Source organism: Chironomus tepperi, unplaced genomic scaffold (genome assembly GCF_022539635.2).
Source record: "Chironomus tepperi strain 1889 unplaced genomic scaffold, CSIRO-AGI_Ctep_v1 contig_354, whole genome shotgun sequence".
In the NCBI taxonomy this organism is placed as follows: Eukaryota; Metazoa; Arthropoda; class Insecta; order Diptera; family Chironomidae; genus Chironomus; species Chironomus tepperi.
Genome location: NW_027226476.1, coordinates 4,348,232 through 4,369,467, shown reverse-complemented (window position 1 = coordinate 4,369,467; position 21,236 = coordinate 4,348,232). Strand labels below are relative to the sequence as shown.

The window sequence follows — 21,236 nt, the reverse complement described above, 5'->3', positions numbered from 1 at the left end:
CCTTGAAAATTCTAATGTGAAGGCCCCTGAATCTCAAAAATTCTAATGTGAAGGCACCTTAACCTCAAAAATTGTAATGTGAATGCACCTGAACCTCAAAAATTTAGTGTGAAGGCACCTGAACATCGAAAATGCTAGTGTGAAGACACCTGAACCTCAAAAATTTAGTGTGAAGGCACCTGAACCTCAAAAATTCTAGTGTGAAGGCACCTGAATTTCAAAATTTCATTGTAAATGCACCTGAACATGACAAAATCAATGAATTCCCCCATACATTTACTACAGCTCAGTTAAGTTCAGTTCCGACCTTTTTTTTCCAAAATTACAGCAATCGAAAATTTACTCATTTGAATCTCACACGCCCGCAGTTAAACACACTTGAGAAGTTCACTCAAATGTCTACATCTAGAGACAATAAAATGAGAAAGAGAGTCCTCAACCAACGACAATCAGATAATCCCCACTCAGATTTTTTATACGAGAATCTCACTCAAGTAACAAAAATAATTTCACATTAAACACTTTAAGATTGCTTCTTCTCGTCAACATCATCATCATCATTTATCTGAGCGACTTGAGGCACAGCACATCACAGCCGAATAATAAAAAGAAAGAGTTTGAGTTCCTTGCCACTCTTCTTACATATTCCCCAGGGGTGCTCATGAGAGGAACTGCTCAAATAAAACAAAAGAATATTCAGCATGCAAAAACTGAAATGAAATCCTTTTTTTTTCGTGATGATTTCGACTCATACAGATGGAGATTCTTGATTACAGATATATATTTATGCACATATGGTGCGGTTATCTTATAAGGAAGTCAGAAAAGAGCTTCTTATTTGAACAGTATTTAGCTGATTTATGAGGAATGTGAGCTTGTGTGAAGACACCTGAATTTTGAAATATTAATGTGAATGCACCTGAATCTGAGCATTCTAGTGTGAAGGCACCTGAACCTCAAGAATGTCCATTGTGAAGTCACCTGAACCTCAATAATGTCCATTGTGAAGGCACCTGAACCTCAAGAATGCCAATTGTGAAGACACCTGAACCTCAATAATGTCCATTGTAAAGACACCTGAACCTTAAGAATGTCCATTGTGAAGGCATCTGAACCTCAAGAATGTCCATTGTGAAGACACCTGAACCTCAAGAATGTCCATTGTAAAGACACCTGAACCTTAAGAATGTCCATTGTGAAGTCACCTGAACCTCAAGAATGTCCATTGTGAAGGCACCTGAACCTCAAGAATGCCAATTGTGAAGACACCTGAACCTCAAGAATGCCAATTGTGAAGACACCTGAAACTCAAGTATGTCTCATTGTGAAGACACCTGAACCTCAAGAATGTCAATTGTAAAGACACCTAAATCTGAGCATTCTAGTGTAAAGGCACCTGAACCTCAAGAATCTAATGTAAAGACACCTGAATCTCAAGAATGTTCATTGTGAAGACACCTGAATCTCAAGAATGTCCATTGTGAAGACACCTGAAACTCAAGAATGTCCAGTGTGAAGACACCTGAATCTGAACACTCAAATGTTAAGCCACCTGAACCTCATAAAATGCGCTTTAAACACCCAACTGAGATTACTCCCCAACTTGACTTCCTTCTTCGCTTATCACAACACTCCGTCTCATTTTACCCTTTTCTTTTTCCCTATCTTCTCTCCTCTCAAGATGGATTACCATAAGAATGTGAGTAAGAAATTTTCCTTCAAAAATTATATACGAAAAGTGCTGCTTTTGCTTGCCGTTGCTCCACTAAGTGTGCGGATGTAAGGAAAAAGTACATAAGATATTTCATAATCATAAAGATGAAAGTATCAAGACTAGCGTGGATTTCTTTTTTGAAGAGCAAAAATGATTTTTATGAGTAAAAAATGGAGCTTTTTAAATGAAAATTTAATGAAGCAGTGCTGATGATGAATTAAAATCAGTTGAGAATTGAGAGGGAAATTTCAATAAATGAAGCTTGTTATTTAGTCTGACTTTGTGGATGGTAAAAGAGATCGCTAGGGTGACTACTATCTAATCCTGGATTGGATGTGTTGAAATTGGATGGACGCTAGAGTCCTTAATATCCTAAACTGGCAGAAGGATTCGAAGGATTGAGCTATCTTTAGACATTCCTTACGCGCAGCAATGAGCCCTAGTGCGCCCCAGCCAAGGAAGTAAGTAAGTAAGGAAAAGAGCTCGTGGTAGACCGAAGAACTCATGGAAGGAAACTGTCAATAGAGACAGTATTGCATTTGGTATTCGAAATTGGCAGGTAAGCGATAGAGCCAGCTGTAGACGTCATCTGAGGCTGTCCATGAGTCGCAGTTAATACAAATACGACCGATAAAGTTAGTAAGTAAGCTAATTTTGCAAAATATATTACATTTCAAATTATTCAATTTAAGTTCATTTAGATGCACTTTTAATGCATATTCTTAATTTGCATATAATAAAATATGGTGAAATTCATGACTATATATTAAATGAGAAATGATGATCGACTACTTATTGTTCAATTGTGTAGAGAATCAGCAAGAAGTCATAAATTGGATATAAAGAAGCTTTGAATTGTAAAAATTACAAAAAGTCTTGAAATGGCAGTTAAAATTTTGTAAGTATTTTGAACATATTTCAGTTCAGGTGCCTTCACACTAGAATTCTTAAGGTTCAGGTGCCTTCACACTAGAATTTTTGAGGTTCAGGTGCCTTCACACAGGAATTCTTAAGGTTCTTGTGCCTTCACACTAGAATTTTTGAAGTTCAGGTGCCTGCACACATGAATTCTTAAGGTTCTGCCTTCACACTAGAATTTTGACATTCAGATGCCTCAACACTTGAACTTCAAGATTCAGGTGCCTTCACACCATTAATTCTAATATATCCTTTACTTCATCCAGGCTTCTTGTCATCATTACTACAGTCTTCCTAGAACACTCTACAGCCAAATACATCGAGTGCAGCTACAGCCAAACGGAATTTTACCCTTTAGGTGATTTCTACACGTGCAGTGTTCATAACAAGCTATGGATATATTCGCGGAATTATACATCAATAGATGAAGCAATAGGTGAACATCATCACAACATGACCGACAGCAATGTCAGTGGAATTAGCATACACAATAAGAAGCTTCAGTATTTCCCGTCTGGATTAGATGAAATCTTTCCAAATTTAAAAGGAATTTGGATTGAAAATGGACGATTAAATGAAATAAGTCAGGATGATTTAAAGCCTTTTCGATATCTTCGTCATCTGTTCCTTAGACATCATGACATTAAGATCCTCAAAAATGGCCTTTTTGACTACAATCAGGAATTAAAACTTATTGGATTTGTTAATAATAAAATTAAAGTTATTGGTGAGAATGTTTTTGATAATTTACATAGATTGACTGACTTATGGCTGGATGGAAATATTTGTATTAATTCCACAACATATTTACAATGTAAACCTAAGCCTAAGAAGATAATTGAGGAGGTGAAGGTCAGTTGTAAGGATCAGAATGGAAATTGAGGGTGTTGTAGTGACGTTCAGACTAATAGCTTCTGTATTTGATGCAATTTTGATAGATTAGTGATGTATATGACAATCAGGGGTATAGCCAGGGTAGACAGGAAGGAGAATGAGGCGGTGTGGCTTCTAAAGGATCAAGATCTTTAATTTTTTGAATAAATTCAATGCTTATCTTAGTTTCAATATCCTTTATTAAATTGGACTAATACTCCTCCCCATTCCTTCCCCTTCCCCTTCCCCCTCCCTAAAATTGTCTGACAGCGTACCATGAGCGTACCCTATTTGACATTGAGAACTAAAGACGCAAAAATACTTTCAAGATCATTTTAATACAAAATAAAATAAAATAAAATCAATTCAATTATATTAAATTTGTTGTTTTTATTCCTTATCAGCGTACTCAAAAATTTGTGTGGAGATTGTTATGTGTCCTTGACAATGACAAGCTTAAACATCTTCTCTCTCATTACTCATTAGGGGCCGTTTACACTTCTTACGTTCAGGGGAGAGGGCAGGGGGGAGATCTGATTTTAACAATATAAATCCCAAAAATTCCATGTTTTGATTTTGAAAAAAAATTGTTATTTTGTGACGTAATAAGTGATTGGTCCCTTTTGCTTACAAACAGGGGCGTAGCCAAAAAATTTTACAAAGGGAAACCTGACTGTTTTAATATTTTTTTTTTAAAAGCAAACATTTAAAAATCAAAAAAACGTTACAAAATAGACGGTTTTTCAATTCTCGAAGAAGATCCCGTAACCCCCCCCTGGCTACGCCCCTGCTCACATATGATACAGATGATTTTGAGTTGATAAGCTATTTACTCCAAAGAACTCCTGGAAGGAAGCTGTCGATAGAGACAGTATTGCATTTGGTATTGGCAATTGGCAGGTGGAAGCCGGCGATAGAATCAGCTTCAGGCGACATCTGAGGGCGACCGTAGATCACAGTTGATCTTTACAGCCATCGAAGAAAGTAAGTAGTAAGTTATTTACTCAGAAGTGTACCCAGGCGGTAGATGTAGAATTGATGGAATTTTTGACTAAAAAATCACTAAAAATTTTAATAATTTTGTTCCATTAAGGAATCTAAAAGGGGCAGGTAGCTTCTTTACTCCTTAATCTACCCTTTAAAGTATGATGATAATGAGGAGAGATGTGGGTTGATGGTTCAAGGCTAATTGTCATCATTGTACAAAGAATACAAAATTCTTTACTTTCTTATCAACAGTCTTAATAAGACACACACTTAAGCACCGAGACCTTGACATACAAGACAAAAACACGTGTGTCTACAAATAAAATTTAAATACAACCACAGATTTCTAAATTAATGATTTTGAGTACTTGGCTCTGAATATGAACATATGTAGATTAAAATATTATAAGACAGTCAAACATTAATCATATGCTCACATTTCTTGAGAATATTTTGAGTAAGAACAACGCATTTTAATATAAAATAAATTGAAAATAATATTTGTGGATAGATTCAAGTGTGGTTTTTATTAATTTTTAAAAAATGAGGATTCTGTGGACGATTTGGTAAGTAAAGTTTAGTGATATTTAGAATATTAGCCTGGAAGGCACATGGTCTAGGGTGAGAAATTAGGTATGACCGCCAATTCCATTCAAATGCTTTAAGAAACCACTAAATATAGGGCGGCAATCTGCTGTATTTTAGCCGAAAGGCTGCTGTACTATTCTCGATTGTTGCTTTGTTCCGATGAAACCTCAAAAGTGATTTTCCTGATTTTTTGAGTGGTCCGTGTTATCCTATACAATTATAGCCAATTCCGCAAAGTTTCTTAGCCTGGAGCCGAATTTTATCAGACGCGAAACAAATTCATGCAGGTCTGGGTCGAATTTTTGGTTAATTCTATGCCGTGTGCTTTCAGAGTAGCTAATTTACATCTAGCAATTACATTTTTTGAACCAAGGTTTTGTCTCTTAATTGTTTGTTAAATGCTTGAGTCAGATCAGAGTTGATAGGAACAGAGTTGGCAGGACTCCAATGTGGAGGCGCCTCCAACTCTGGACAGGACTCCATTTTGGAGTTCACTGGAGTTGGGCTTTGTAGTCCACTGTGGTCTGGCTTTGGAGTACATTTGGAGTCCAATGAAGTCCGACTCCTTGAGTCTTGTCAACTCTGGGTCAGATATTACTGTCCCGAAAAGCACAAGCTGGTTAATTGACCCAAAATCCGGCACCAGGTTGACATGGCTCTAGCATTATGCCAAATTCAAATAAGATTCAATCTGAATTTACCCAAATTAATTTAATTATTGTAATTTAATTTATTTTCTATCCTCAGCATCCTCTCCTGCCTCATTCCACTCAAGATTCTCTCTTCACCCATCAAAATCGAATGCAACTTCCTTAAGACCACCTCATATCACTCAATTGAGCATGCATACGAATGTCAAGTGATGAATACTCTCAACATTACATTAGCTAATTCTACAACTGTTGATGACGTAAAAGGAAAGCATCATGTGGATAAATCTAATGATGATGTCGTCGCATTCCGTGCCATCAATAAGACAACGTTGTACTTCCCACGTGGACTTCATAGATTCTTTGAAAATCTTCAGGCAATTTATCTTGAACATGGTCGACTTAAGGAGATTCATCAAGCTGATTTTAGTCGACATAAGGACCTTAAGGCACTGTATCTTGGTAACAATGACATTGAGGTTCTTGAGGATGGACTTTTTGAGTATAATGTAAATTTGGAATTTATATCATTTTGGGGTTCAAATATTTTTCATATTGACGAGGGTGCGTTCAGAAATTTAAATAAATTGACGCATTTGTGGCTTAATTACAATAAATGCTCGACTAAGTGGGTCTCAAATGATGCCGATGAGGTTGGGCTGTTGATTAAGGAACTGGGAATGACGTGCAATGATGTAGAATTTTCGCACATTTCAGACAGCTTGAAGAAGCTTGAAAGAAGCCTTAAGACATTAAGTCATGAAAATTATCAGGAATTTTCCGAAAAATTTAAAACTTTTGGTAAAAATTTTCAAAATTCCAATTTTTCCAATTTTTTGACATTTAAGGATCGATTTGAGGGCATCTCAAATGATCCAAATTATAGAGAGTCCAATGACTATTTAAAGCTTAAAAATACAATTGAAATTGTCAAGTTTAATCATAAAGGATCTAAGGCTAAATGCGAAAATGTTTGTTATGCTGATGTCAATAAGTTTGCTGAGGACATTATAGGCACTCTCCAGTCCACATTTAAGTCATTCTCAGCATTGAGTCAAAAGGTTAGCAATTTTGGCCATAAGATTACAAATTCTAACCTAAAAATCACAAATAACCTCAAAGTTGTTGAGGATTTGCAGAATGAGGTCGAAAACATCAAACTTAACCTCAAACTTATCGAAAACTCAACAAATTTGAGGACTTTTGAGGTTATATCCCAAAATGTCAATGACGACAGTGTTGATACCACTCAAGTTCCAATCCACACCCCAAGTCCAATCCAAATTGAATCCCCAACATCAAAAACACAAGAAGACAGACACATCAGATCACAAAGCCTGGAAAGTAAAGTCATCAAGTCACAATCGGAATCAAATCTCAGCCAAACCCGAAAACCGAAGCAAAAAGGACAACAAAAACCATGTGAATTGAAGGCATGTCCAACAGAAGAAGACAATGCATTTAAAATTGAGATTAGGAAGAACATCGAGGACCTTAAAAATGACACAAAGACCTTTGAGGACGAAATGGTCGAAAAAGTTAACAATTTGACGAAAATAGTCAACGACTTGACAGAGCAGAATAAGCAATTGACAAAAACCAATGAAGAATTGGCTCAGAAAATTACAGTCGAGACTAATAAGCTTTCGGAGGACAGAAATAATCTCAATACATTCTATACAGGTAAACTTGGAAGCATTGAAATAGAATTGGCACTTTTAAAGTTAAAATTTAACGATTTGAGCCAGAAAAATCAGCCATAAAATGTTATTTAGCCTCTAGATCAACGGTAGACAGCCTATGTGCCACGACACACTTTTATGAAATGCCATGAACTGTATACCGTGTGCGGTTTTGGTCGTGGTGTAACTCGATGGTGTGCCTTGACACAAAAAGGTTGCCGTCTACTGCTTTAGACTCAAGAACTTTCTAATAAATAAAAATTGAAATAAAGTAAGACTTTTAATGTGTTTTCATGATCCACAGCATCTTTGTTCCAGGGGTTCTATACATTTGGACTAGTAGTTGACCCTAGTTATGCATAAAACTGGAATGTATCCGAGAATTGGGACTGATGTCGAGTTTTTCTCTTATTAATTGAGCATCATCTCCTCCTTTCTCGTTGTATTATATGCTGCAAGTCCCAGACCCTTCCCCCAATCTCTAAAAGATGATTGTAATAAGGGAACCAAGGCTCCCGCAGATTATAGTCTTCATACAAAATAATTTTCAAGATTATAATCTTCCATACAAAGATTATAATCCGGAATAATCTTCATATAAAGATTATTTAAGATTATAATCTGCGGGAGCCTTGAAGGGAACATCCAGGAAATGATGATTTTACTACTCTGACTTTGTATTTTAAACTAGCATTCATCTTACAGGTAGTCGTTCAAATATTATTTAACACAGTCTTTAAAAAACGAGCTCAAGACTATCTTATGGAGCCTACTGAATATGCTAATTGAGACTGCTCATTGAGCATATGCTCGTATGTTAGAGAATGATAGCCCAGGCTGAGAAACTCTGCGGTAGTGCCGCGGTATCCATACAAATACCGCTTAATTTCATATAAATACTGCCGATATCTAGTTTCTCAGCCTGGATGAAGCCTTTTTTCAAAAAATAGAGCTCAAATTAATAGATTTGAGACACACTTTGTACTGTTCTGCATCTGTTATGTATTTTACTGAACTACTCCCAAGTGATAGTCCATTCCAGAAAAAAACCCATGCTGAGAAACTAGGCGGTATCGGCAGTATTTATATAAAACATGTATTTAGAGGTATTTGTATGAATACCGCGATATTACCGCGAAGTTTGTCAGCCTGCGAAAAAAATATTGCTCTGCTCTCAATATCAACAGCTACTTAATCCTGAATAGCACAAAATCGGTTAAATCGATCTACAATCCGGATACAGGATTGTGGGACTCTAGATTAGAATTGTCAGGACTTTGCAAGTCAAACTCCAAAGTCTGTCTCAATTAGAGTCCAGTCACCAAAATGGAGTGTTTCTGTTCCACGTAAATGGTGAACTTACGCTTAAGTACTGTACCTGACTATCTCCTAGGAGGCATTCTGCCTATGTCTACTACACTGCCAACTATGCTCTGGATTAGATTTGATTCTGGCACCATAAAGGAGTCATGCAATCCTTGTGCTGGATTATGGATCAATTAACCGACTTGTGCTATATCCCAGGCACTTATTATCCTAACCTAAAAATCTCATTAAATTCCCTTGAATATTTTTCCATCCATCCACAGCACACGCAAATCGCTTGAAACTTTCTTCATAGTTTGATTTTTATTTCCAACCTTTTTTATTACATTTTTTTCCTAGCATAATTTACAGCATTATATGGTGTACATTTTCACATTTCCACATAAATCACTGCTAATTACCCGTGATAAATACAAGATCCTAAGCAAACAAAAACACGAAAGTAGAATGAACTTTAAATGATTCAATCAAAATAGCTTGAAGGAGAGCAACAAAAGGGCTTTAGGATGGAGAGTTGAATGTGGATATCAAGTGGGAAATGTTGGATTTAAATTAAGAGCATTAAAGCTGAATTTATTGGGTGAATTTTATCTTATTCCAGTGCTGTGCAAACTGTGTGCTGAGATACATTCATTATTTGCCATAAACTGTATGCTGGTCAAGAAAAGGTAGACCAAAGAAGAAGGAAGACCCTGGAGGTACCCCCCAGAGGTAGACTAAAGAGAGGTAGACCCTATAGCTCATGGGATGTGTGAGCAACAATGCAAAAGCTCTTTGCTTTAGAAACTGGCAGGAATTATCCAAAGCCAGATCAAGCTTTCGACAAACTCGAAATCCGGCAATAAACCTTCGTGAGCCTTCGTCAAGGAAGTATATTACCACCAAAGTGTGTCGTGCTGCAAAACAGTTTAAACAGCACTGTCTCATTCTATCAACAGTAATTAATAGTAATCTGTGTTATTAGGTTAGCTTGAGCTCATCTATTTGAGTTAAGAACACTCAGCATCATTTTGTATTGAAATTATGGGAGCTTTATCCAGGGACGTAATAGGAACTCTGAGTTGATACTGAGACTTTTTGGAAAATGCTTGAATTTTGTCAATAAATTTGGAATTTTTGTCTTAAATAATCCTTTCACAACTTTGTCCAAGACAGAAGTTATCGAAAGATAGAGCTATCTACAGAGGCGTAGGTGCATGTACCCGACGGAATATTCCGGAATAATAGAAAATTCCGTGGAATTTACTTCCGCAGAATATTCCGTCGGGTCCAGGCACCTCTCCCGTCTACATACATTCTTTAAACGCAACAATGGGCCTTAGTGCGTCCTAATCAAGGAAGTAAGTAAGTGTATTGTCTAAGATGGATGGAAGAGATGACGCATAATGTCTCCTCCCCCATCCTACACCCACCTAGGTAAAGCATCCTTAAGTACACTATTGAAGTGTTTGAATTCGTTTTATAAACTTTGATAAGTTACTCTATTGGCAGGGAACTGCACAAGAGTAGGAAGAGGTAAATTGCCTTGAAAAAGAGGATAAACCGCCATTGGGAAATTGATAATCCGCCCTGGGGAAGTAGATTACTTTGCCGGAGATAACTTACCTCGTAGGTGAACCTAACCTGCCTTTGGAATAAGAGCTAATTTGTCTCGGGGAAAAGAGTAAACCAGCCTATGGGTTTGGAACTAATCTGCTTGTAAGGTAAAGGGTTAAACTACCTCGTGGGAAGGAATTAACCTGCCTCGGGGTGAGGAGCTGACCATCCTCAGCGTGGGATCCAACATAAGGAGTTAACCTGCATTGAGGAAAGGAGCTAACCAGCCTCGGAGGGTACTTTTGGACTCAAACTACCCCAATTTTTTTTTTGAATATTCCTTTGAATCTACGCTTTGACCTGGCCTCGGGGCTGTTTAGGTAACCTTAGTGATTTCTACAGCCTTAGTATCAATATGCAACAACTCCGACACCGACAACTCTCATCCATCCTTCCACACTCCTGCAAACATCCACAAACAATATTCCACAACATCCATCCTTTATTATCAAACAGCAACAAATCTCAAATTACCCATTAAAAAAAAGGAGAGAAACGCAACTTGTATCTAATTCAAAGCACATAGCACAACTAACATCTACTCTATATCACGATACACAGTCAGTACAGAAGTAAGAAGATCAAAAACTTTTTCATACAGCATAAAACTCTTTCGATTCATAGCCCGTAAAGCTTAACGGAACCGCATGCATAAAAATCGAGAAACAGAAAAAGTTTGAAAGATTAGTGGCGGAGTTTTTAATATTTAGGGCAGTTTGTGCTGTGTGCTGCTGTGCTGTTCGTGTATATGCACTGCATTGGCACTGAAAATTTTTTTGTCTGATTTATGACACAAGTTATGCACATTTTGTGGCTGGATTATTGCTTTTTGTTTTTAAATGATTGGAAATTGGGGAATTGTGTGGGGGAATTGGGGGTTTTGGGGGGTCATAGTACGGAATTATTGTTATGCATGGATGGTTTATGGCTTCAAGATTGTTAAATTGCTCATAATCACATGTAATGCACAGCTGTGATGTCAATTACGTAGAATGTTCGACTTGTCAACACGTTTTTTGATCGAATGTGTTCGAAATTGTATATTCTGTGCGACTTTTGACCTCAAGTTCATGTAATAATAAGCTTACACGACTCTTGACCTGAATTTGTATTTGTGACACGACTTTTGATCCTCAGGGTTCAAAATTATGTGTTCTGAACGACTGTTCATCAGTAGTATTCAAGATGGTATGCTCTACACGATTTTTGGACAATATTAGTGCATTTCTTGACAGTTCCAGGTCAATAGTGCCCAGAAGTGTATTTTCTGCATGACTTTTGACTATCAGTGATAGAAATCGTGCATTTTATATGACTTTTGACCTCAATTCAAGAGTTATACTCAACTCGAGATCCAAAAATGCCTAAAATCGTGCATTTTACACTACTATTGACCAAAAACGTTCATAATCGTGAACATTATACATTTTTTAACAAAAATTCCCCAAAATCGTGCACTTTACACGACTTTTGACCTCAAATTTCCATATGACCTAAAATTAACTAGAACAACCCAAAAAAACGCTCCTAAAGTCAACACACAATCTCATCATGTCATTCCACAATTCCAACAACAACAACAAAAAAGCAGCTTTCACTCACGACATGACAGACAGTTTCAAGTCATTAAAGTGAAATTTTTGTTGATAAGACATGGAAAGTAAATGAAGATGGATTTAAAGTCTCATAAAATTGAAAGATAATGAAAAGTTTTTATGTTAAGGGGCGGTTCCTAAGAGGGATTTAATGAGTTCATTAATTTGATTATTTCCGTTGTCAAAGGCACAAAAATTATATTTGGAAGCAACAAGAAAGGAAATGCTGAAATTTTTGATTTATTTTATGATGAATGGGTGAGGGTTGTGAGGGGTTGAAGAGGTTATGTGGGTTAGATTGTGAAACTTTTTTGGGAAATATGCTGTGGAATTTAATGTGAAGGATTAAGTTGTGGAATTGAATGGGTTTTGTGACTTAATATGGTTAATAAGACTAGAGTGTGGGATGATGTGTGAACAAAAGTCGTGTGGAATGTACGATTTTTGACATTTTTGATTAATAGCCCTAATTAACATGTGAAATGAGGTCAAAAGTCGTGTAAAACATGCAATTGTAGACACATTGTGGTAAAAGTCGTGTATAGCTAACAATTTTGAGCCCAGTTGTGTATAACATACGAATTTGTACACAGTTTATAAAGAATCATGATTAATGTACGATTATGAGTGTAATTGGCTCGATTTCAAACGCATTTGTTGAAAAGTAGTGTAAACAACACCACTATGAACACATTTAAGCTTTACTTTGAGTTTCTAAGCTTTGTATAGAGGATAACGGCTTGCTAAGCTAATTTACCGAATCTTGTCCAGTTAGTTTTAGTCAAGATTTGAAGCGACTCTAGATCTCATAAGTAAGGTTAGCGTCTGGACAAATTCTCGAGACCGACAACGAGACTTCTTGAAAAATCACGATTTCGGTTTCCGCATCCGTAAACCTAAGGAGGGAGCTTGTATAAGAGCTGTTGATAGGGACAATAGACTGAGGAATAGGAGGAATAGACCGAGCTTCAGTGGCCATCTAAGAGTGACCATAGATCATAACTGATGTGTCCAGCTACCGAAATAAGTATGTAACCAAGTGCAGTGTAGTGAAGCGACATGAATCGCACAAAGGTGTGGCATGACACAACACTAGTTTGGACAACACTAGACTCTAGTGCAGTGGTGGGCAACCTTTTATTTTTCACGACCAACCTTCACAATAAGTAACGACAGAAACCACACACTGCTTACAGTTCATGACATTTTATGAATGAACCGCGGTACACAGGTTGTCCACGACTGCTCTAGTGCAAAGACACCTTAAACAAATGTGCAGCCTGCCTTAACATTCCAACAAAACATCAACAAATTGCACTTTTTTTTCATCGAATCGAAACAGCTTGTTGTACAAATTATTACATTAATTCACATTCGTCTGTCGTTAACAATCTAATTTCATGTTGTACCATCTGATATTCACATCCACAAGTCTTAAACATGAATTCACCCGATGGCAAACAGAACTAAAAAAAAACATTCCCTTAATCCAATATGTTAATGTCAACAGTACAAAGTGGAAAGAATAACAATAGTAAGATCAACAATAAAGTATAATGATAATAAGAAGTAAACACAAATCAATATGAACGTTGAAGGTTATGTGGAACTTGAGCAAGTAGAACGCAAAAGATGATAACTAGCGGGTGTGAAGGAAAAACAAATCATAAATTCAACAAAAATAAATCGAATAGAGAGTTAAATATGACGTTGAGTGGATTCAGGAAGGAGATGGGAAGTAATTAATGATCGTATGAGTAGTTCAAGGGGATGGAAGGGGGTTGTGGATGGAATTAGTGCAACTGGAGCATGAAATGTGTTAATTTATAACAAGATTATTATTATTCATTGGTGTGAAGGCACCTGAACTGAATTAAACTGAATTAAGCTAGTGTGAAGGCACCTGAACTGAATTAAGCTAGTGTGAAGGCACCTGAACTGAATTAAGCTCTGTATGACCCTGTACGAACCTTGATATCCATGTGAAAGCACCTGAACTACAAAAGATTATTGTGTGAAGGAGCCTGAACCTCAAAATCCCAATGTGAAGGAGCCTGAACCTCAAAAGCCCCAATGTGAAGGAGCTTGAACCTCAAAAACCCAAATGTGAAGTCACCTGAATTTTTAAATCCAACAATAAGTCTCTAATTACTCAAAAGATGTCTGCATTTACTTCAACAATCCACAAGCAGTTCATCAACAAATTCCAATTTACTTCCAATCTTCATAAAATCACATTTTAAAAGTACAAAGACGTAAAAAATTCCAAAAACAATTCATGTCTGCCTTAATAACGGCCAATTTGTTTCCGAGAATTTATATTACTCAAGTATGGATCTTCATTGTACCGTAAATGATTTTATTGAGTGATACTGACGTGTAGGCTGAATATAAAGTTTATAAGACACCCACTAGTTTGTGTGTATGCTGTATTGGTCCGCGCGTACACGAAGAGTACGGTGAAGAATTCTTTATAAGACATGAATTTAAGTGATGGGAAATGAGTGGAGGTGGATTTGTTATTTTTACCGTAATGTATTGTTCTTTATGTCTTGTTGAAGATTTTTGTAAAGAAAATAAATAAAAAAGCTTTTAATCTTTGACATTTTTTTGAGATTATGATTAAGTATCATGAGATGAGTTTTGAGGAAATGTGCGGTTCAGGTGCCTTTACAATAGAATTTTGAGATTCAGGTGCATTTACAATACTATTCCTCATTACAGATGTCATAAGATTGAAGTGTTACTCACTTCAGGTGCCTTTGCACTGATGGAATTCAGTTCAGGTGTCTTCACATTTGGGTTTCAAGATTCAGACGCGTTTACAAATGAGTTCTAAGATTCAAGTGACCTTCACACTAAGGTATTTCAATTCATGTGCTTTTGCACCATAGTTTGTAGGTTCAGGTGCCTAAACATTATATATCAAGGTTCAGGTGTCTTCACATTGGAGTTTTTGAGGTTAAGGTGCCTTCAAAATAAAGTTTCCAGGTTCAGGAGCCTTCAAAATTAAGTTTTGATGATCAGGTGCCATTACATTGGAGTTCTGTAGGCTCGTGGGCCTTATCACTAGTTTTAATTGAATTCAGGTGCATTCATACAAGTGATATTCAGCTCAGGCGACTTCACATTAGTGTTTTTCCAGTTCAAGTGTCTTCACATTAGAGTATTGGGTGTTCAAGTGCCTTCTTACTAGTTTTTTCAGTTCAGGAGCATTCACATTGGTTTTTTGATGTTTCACAATTCATTCACACATGAGTTGTGATATTCAGGTGTCTTCACAAAAGAGTTCTAAGATTCAGGCGTCTTCAAACTAAAAATTGAAGATTCAGGTGTCTTCACAATATTATGATTTACTTCTGACACTCTCACAATAGATTATGTGACATTCAGGTGTCTTTACATTAAGTATCAAGATTCAGGTGCCTTCACATGAGCTTAATTCAGTTCAGGTGTCTTTAAACTAATTATCATTAAATCAACATCCTCAAAATATCCCAAAATACACCAAGCATGACTGCCTATTGGCACACCCTACAATCCACTTTAAATCTGTCTCAGAATATACGCAGAATATCCACAGAAATTATTCAAAAAATGATTTAAAATCCTGTCATTGACGATATTTTTGATTAATAACATTTACGGTCTTTAGACAGTCTTGTAGACACATCCCCCACAAAAATGTTTATTTATTGCCAAATTTATTAATAATGACAAATGATACTCACTAAATGCCAACAAATTCTCATCACTATCGTCACCAAAATCGATGAGATTTGTCTCGATGTTCCATAAACTCCGAGATTGATATGTGTTGTTGTTGTTGTTGTTGTGATTGTGCAAATATTGCGTAGAAAATCTTACTAATAGTGCTAGAATCACATTTAATGTTGCAAAAATGTGTTTTGTGGACATTTTAAATTATTTTTTATTTATTTGCAGCTTAAGCAGACTTCCTTCACGTGTCTTAAAAATAGAAAAATTTTTGTTTAGTTTTCCTTTTGAAGATTTTTTTTTGGGTTTTGTTTGATATCAAAAAAGTTGTGTGTGTGTTTTTGTTGTGAAGATGATGAATTTATCCTCAAATGTGATAATCTGGAATGAACAAAAGGAGAACAAAAATTGAGGTTAGAATGGTTGTTTTGATGAAAAAGAGAGGAAAAATTGAGGAAAATCGCAAGAAAAAAGATAAAAAATTTGTCGAATTATAGTGTGAAGGCACCTTAACCAAGAAATCAAATGTGTGAAGGCGCCTTAACCTCAAGAATTCTAGTGTGAAGGCACCTTAACCTCAAGAACTCTAAAGTGAAGGCACCTTAACCCAGTAAACTCTATTGTGAAGGCACCCTAACTAAAAACTCTAGTGTGAAGGCAGCATAACCAGGAACTCTAGTGTGAAGGCACCTCAACCAAGTGAACTCTAGTGTGAAGGCACCTTAATCAATAATTCTACTGTAAATGCAGCTTAATAATCCTTAATTACAGCACTTAAATCTCATCATGCAAAACCCCCAAAATTGCTCATGTCCCCCCTTCAAAAAAAGTCCTAAAAATTCCTCATTTTAATTTTATTACACAGCTTTACATCTTAAGCCACTCCATTAACTTCATCATGAAAGCCGTCAATTTAATCTTTTTTTTTGTGCTTGCTTTCTTGTTCCTCTCACACAGCCGATGAACTTTCTGAACCCATTTCAGCTTTCAATGATTATTAAAAAGTCTTAAATTCGGCAACAAAAAATAAAGCACAGAAAATGATAAAAAAAATCCAATTTGAGACGCAAAGATGCTCGAAAATCGAGAAGTCTTTTTTGGAAATTTATTGTCCTTGCTTTTTGCTTTTTGCCTTTTTGCTCGTCGTAATTTAAGATTTGCTTCTTTTTTTGTTTTTTTCTGTTACGAAAGAAAATCGATGAAAGTTGGAATTTTTTTTTTGTTTTTTCGTCGCTTGCTTTGGAGTTTTTCGAGCATGAAAAAGAATTGAAGAAAAATTGAAGGAAGGGAAAAAATCGAAGAAATTGAAGCTTAAAGTCTCAATGAGATAATTGAAGTGCTTTTAGGAAAGAATTGATGAAATTTGACTTTTGGTTGAATTTTGGAAGGTTGGAGGTTAAGATGCTCATTTAGAGGAAATAGTGACTCAACTTGAGAAATAAACGCTCAATTTGAGAATGATGCTTTCGATTTGAAACAGAAATGCTCAATTTAGGGCTGCAACAGTCAATCTGAGACTAAAAACATTCAGTTTAAAGCTAAAAATTCTGAATTTTAGAATTTACCACTGAAATTGAGCCTTAAAAACTCAATTCAACTTGAGACTAAGAGCAGTCAAATTTAAATTCAAAACACCTCAAATTTTGTGACTAAAAACACTCAATTTGAGATTAAAATCAATCAAATGATTTCAAACCAAAAAACTCAAGTAAAATTCTCAATTAAGACTGAAATACTCAATTCGATACTTAAAAAATTCAAATAATGACTGAAAACATTCAAATTGAGACCAAAAACACCCAAATTGAGATCAAAAACAGTCAATTTGAGACTAACACAATCAATTTGTTATTGAAAACAAGCAATTTTAGTCCAAAAACATTGATTTCAAGACTAAAACACTCTCATTGAGAGTGAAACACTCAAATTTGAATCTAAAAACATTAATTTTCATGATAAAACGTTCACATTAAAATTGAAACACTTAATTTGTGACTAAAACATTCAACTTGTGATTAAAGCATTCAATCTGAGCTTGAAACAATTAATTTTAGACCAAAAACACTAAATTTAAGTCTGAAACAGTCAATATGACGCTAAAAACATTCAATTTGTGATTTGACACAAAAAACATTCAACTTGAAGAAAAAACGTTCAAATTACAAATGAAACAATCGATTTGATACTTAAACAATCAATAAAAGACGAAAACAATCAATTGACGTCATTACATCCCCAATTCATTCACCCAACCCCTAACTTACATCGAAAAAGGCTGCCCCAAAACTTCCCCCAAAAATGAAACTAATTCAGTTAAAAAACTAAGTTTTTTGCACAAACTTTTACCATAAATAAGAAGTTCAAGTCAGCAAAAGTATCTAGTTTCTAATATTGTATTCCTTCAAGAGATTACTCATAGCAAGGCACGAGGAACTAAAAAAAATTATTGAAAGTTCACTCAGCTCATAATTCACAAATTTCTTTGTTGGATGTAAGAAGAACATCATCAAAAGTCATACAAAAAAATGTGCAGAAGTAAGGCTTAATGTCTACCTCATAAAAAGTTGAAAAAAAAGTGGAAAAATTTCCGGTAATTAAGAAGAAGTTTTTGGAGATAAAAATATCAAAAAGACAAAACCAAAAAAACACGAAACATGCCATTCAATTCCGTCACGAAAGGCAAGTGGAATTCTGTTGGAACTAAGAAAAAGTAGCGAGGATTTATTGAGGAATAAAAATATTTCTTTTCTTGCCTGCTTTTTTTCATGAGGAAATTGAAAAGCATTGCAATGAAAAAGTTTTTTACTTTTTTGCCTTCTTGAGACAGAAGGATTGCCAATAAAGGAGGTAGGAAATGTTGGAATTGATTAAGACGCATAGTTTGGAAGCGCTTTGCTTGCTTCTTCAAAATTACTAAGGATAATGTCCTAAGAGTTGTGGAGAATTTTTTCAACATTTCACGCACAAATAAGTATCAGATACGCTTAGCTGTAGTTACATTCAGACAGAGTTACGTTCATTTGGAGATCCGCTCTAGTAAATATTAGTTCATCCGGGCGTATGCACAGTCAGAGATACGCTCAGCTAAATATACGTTCAACAGGTTTTACACTGATCAAGGAGACATGCTTAGCTGGATACACGCTCGGTCAGAAAATACAGTCAGATAGAGTTTTGCTCAGCTACAGATGAACCCAGTCGTAAATATACTCAAACGAAGACAAACTCAGCAAGATATATGTCCAGTCTGAATTGAACTTGGCCATTTACACTCCGCTGTAAGTACGCTCTGTTGCAAACAAGCTCAGCTGAAAATATGCACAACTGTTGATGCGTCTAGCAAGAAATGAACTCATCTAGAGCTATGCTCTGTTAGAGACACACTTAGTCGCTTGCTATGCTCATTCGCGTGCTATTCTCATTCCTAGATATGTTTATATGGAATTAAATAAGGCTGGTTTCACACAGGACATGGATCATACTTGATCTGTACGGCCAGCGAAGTAAGTAAGGTTTCACATTCAGTCAGAGTTTTGATTAAACAGAGACACATTCAGTCAGAGATATGCTTAGCAAGAGATACACTCAATTGGAGATGCGTTCAGCTTAATAATAACTCAACTAGCTATAAGCTCTGTCAAAGATGTGCTTAGGTACAAGAAAGTTCAGCTGATTTCAGCAGTAGATCCGCTCAGCCTAAGATACTTTAAGCCAGAAATAAGCTCATTGAATGGTATGCTAAGTCAGTAAAAAGCACATTTGGTTCAACCTTAACAATATTTAGGCAAATTCTAAGCTAAGCACATTACAAGTACAGCTATGCTCAGCTTAAGCTATTCATACCCTAACCAACGCACAGCCACAATCGAATCACAAGACATTCCAAGCATTCAGAACCCCAATACATCGCCAACGTCTCCATTCTAATAAAAATCACTAAATGGAAACAGAAAAGGATGAAAAAAAAACTTTTGCAAATTTATTGCAATTGACAGAAGAGCCGAGAAACTTTAAGTTTATAAATTTAAATTTCATTCGATATTTTTTTTTATTTTTTACTTCTTATCCAGCTGGATGGATGTGGATGGATCTTAAGACTTAATTTGTCAGTGGAAGTTCCAACATTTTAATTAAAATGAGAAAGGTAAAAATTGATGGAAAATTGAGACTTTAATAAAGTAATTTGAGATTATTTTGCTGCTTTTTATCTCTATACAGGGGTGGATGTAGAGAATTTTAGGAAGTAGGGGTAAGGGGGAGGGGGATGTTGGGGGTAATTATATGAAGTACCAATGATTAATGGAAATTTTTAAGATTTTTTCACGAAAAAACTCAAGAAAAATTGAATTTTCCAGAAAGGGGGAGGGGTAAGTGGGGTTAGGGGTTGAATCCCCAATCCATACTTCACCTTAGATACACCCCTGACTCCATCACAATTCACCTTGGCAACCAAAGAACTCATAAAGACAGTATATTGATTGAGATAGTCTTAAATGGCACAAAATGGTGGCCAACACACGACTACGTTGCCATGTTGACGTAAAAGTGACTTTAGGGCTGATTATTGAGTCATTTTGACAGTTATCAATGAAATTATGTGCAGCCTTCAGCATGTATACACAGCATTTTGTGATTAACCACAGCCAAGTGTAAAGCAAGCCTCAATAATCCACAGCTATGATCAAATATCCAACTCAATTAGCGTAATTTAATGACTTATTGAAAAATTGATGTGGAAAGAAGATTAATGGAAAATTCTTCATAATTTATGATGCTTTCAGTAAACGAACAGCAGCAAGTAAAGTTATGAAAAGTTTTTGTGGATGTATGCAAAAAAGTTGTTAAGTTTTGGCGAGGACTGGGGTTAATAAATTGAAAATTTAGAAAGTCAAACTTTTGCTATGATGAGGATCTGGTCGAGGCTGAGATTGAACGTTGTTGTAGTTTTTATTTTGAATTTTATTTTGATTGATTTGGTTTTGAGTTGGTTGATGTGAAGGCAGTGCTGTGCTGTGGGATGAACTGTGTGTGGTGAGATATTTTTAGTAAATATTGAGGTTTTTTTGATGCTTGAATATTAGCTTTAATTGAGATAAAAATGTTGAAAATTTTGAGATAATTAGAAAAATCTAGTACAAAATCTAGTCCAATTTTACAAAAATCTAGTACAAAATCTACAAATTCTGCAGAAGTCTAGCACAAAATTGGACAAATCTAGTACAAAAGTGGACAATTCAAGTACAAAATTGAGAAAACAGTCTAGTACAAAAGTTGATTTAAATAGTACAAAAATTAAAGAATCTAGTACAGAATTCTAAAAATCTAGTTCATTAGTTGACAAATCTAGTACGCAAATGGAAAAATCTAGTACAAAAGTTTTAAAATCTAGAACAAAAGTTTTAAAATCTAGCACAAAAATGGGTAAATCTAGTACAAAACTGCTAAAATCTAGCACAAAAGTAGAAAAATCTAGTACTTCATTCAACATTTTAGTACATTCAGCACATTTATCTGACAAATCAACTCCAATTTGAACTCAACAGTTCCAATTTAATTCCAATTTACCGTAAATTGACACCTCAACAAAAAG

At 35.6% G+C, this 21,236-nt stretch overlaps 2 protein-coding genes across 3 annotated transcripts in view; one reads left to right on the top strand and one right to left on the bottom strand.

Annotated features, from left to right (window-relative positions):
* Positions 1–21,236, bottom strand: part of LOC139094294 (follistatin-related protein 5-like) — a 40,724-nt gene that overhangs the window by 10,368 nt on the left and 9,120 nt on the right. For both annotated transcript variants that reach the window (XM_070645317.1, XM_070645318.1), the window contains exon 2: positions 15,661–16,027. In XM_070645317.1, the coding sequence (XP_070501418.1) occupies positions 15,661–15,847 (187 nt within the window). In that variant the 5' untranslated portion in view covers positions 15,848–16,027. The remainder of the gene's footprint in view (positions 1–15,660; positions 16,028–21,236) is intronic.
* On the top strand, positions 4,918–7,687 carry LOC139094311 (uncharacterized). Its single transcript, XM_070645338.1, has 2 exons — positions 4,918–5,058; positions 5,828–7,687. The coding sequence occupies exons 1-2, from the start codon at positions 5,036–5,038 to the stop codon at positions 7,491–7,493; spliced, it is 1,689 nt and encodes a 562-aa protein (XP_070501439.1). The 5' UTR covers positions 4,918–5,035; the 3' UTR covers positions 7,494–7,687.

Bases quoted from the DNA above. Each gene is read 5' to 3' on its own strand.
- LOC139094311 (XM_070645338.1), top strand. From the start codon at position 5,036: ATGAGGATTCTGTGGACGATTTG. The intron at 5,059-5,827 runs GTAAGTAAAGTT...TTCTATCCTCAG, and splicing joins AGGATTCTGTGGACGATTTG to CATCCTCTCCTGCCTCATTC.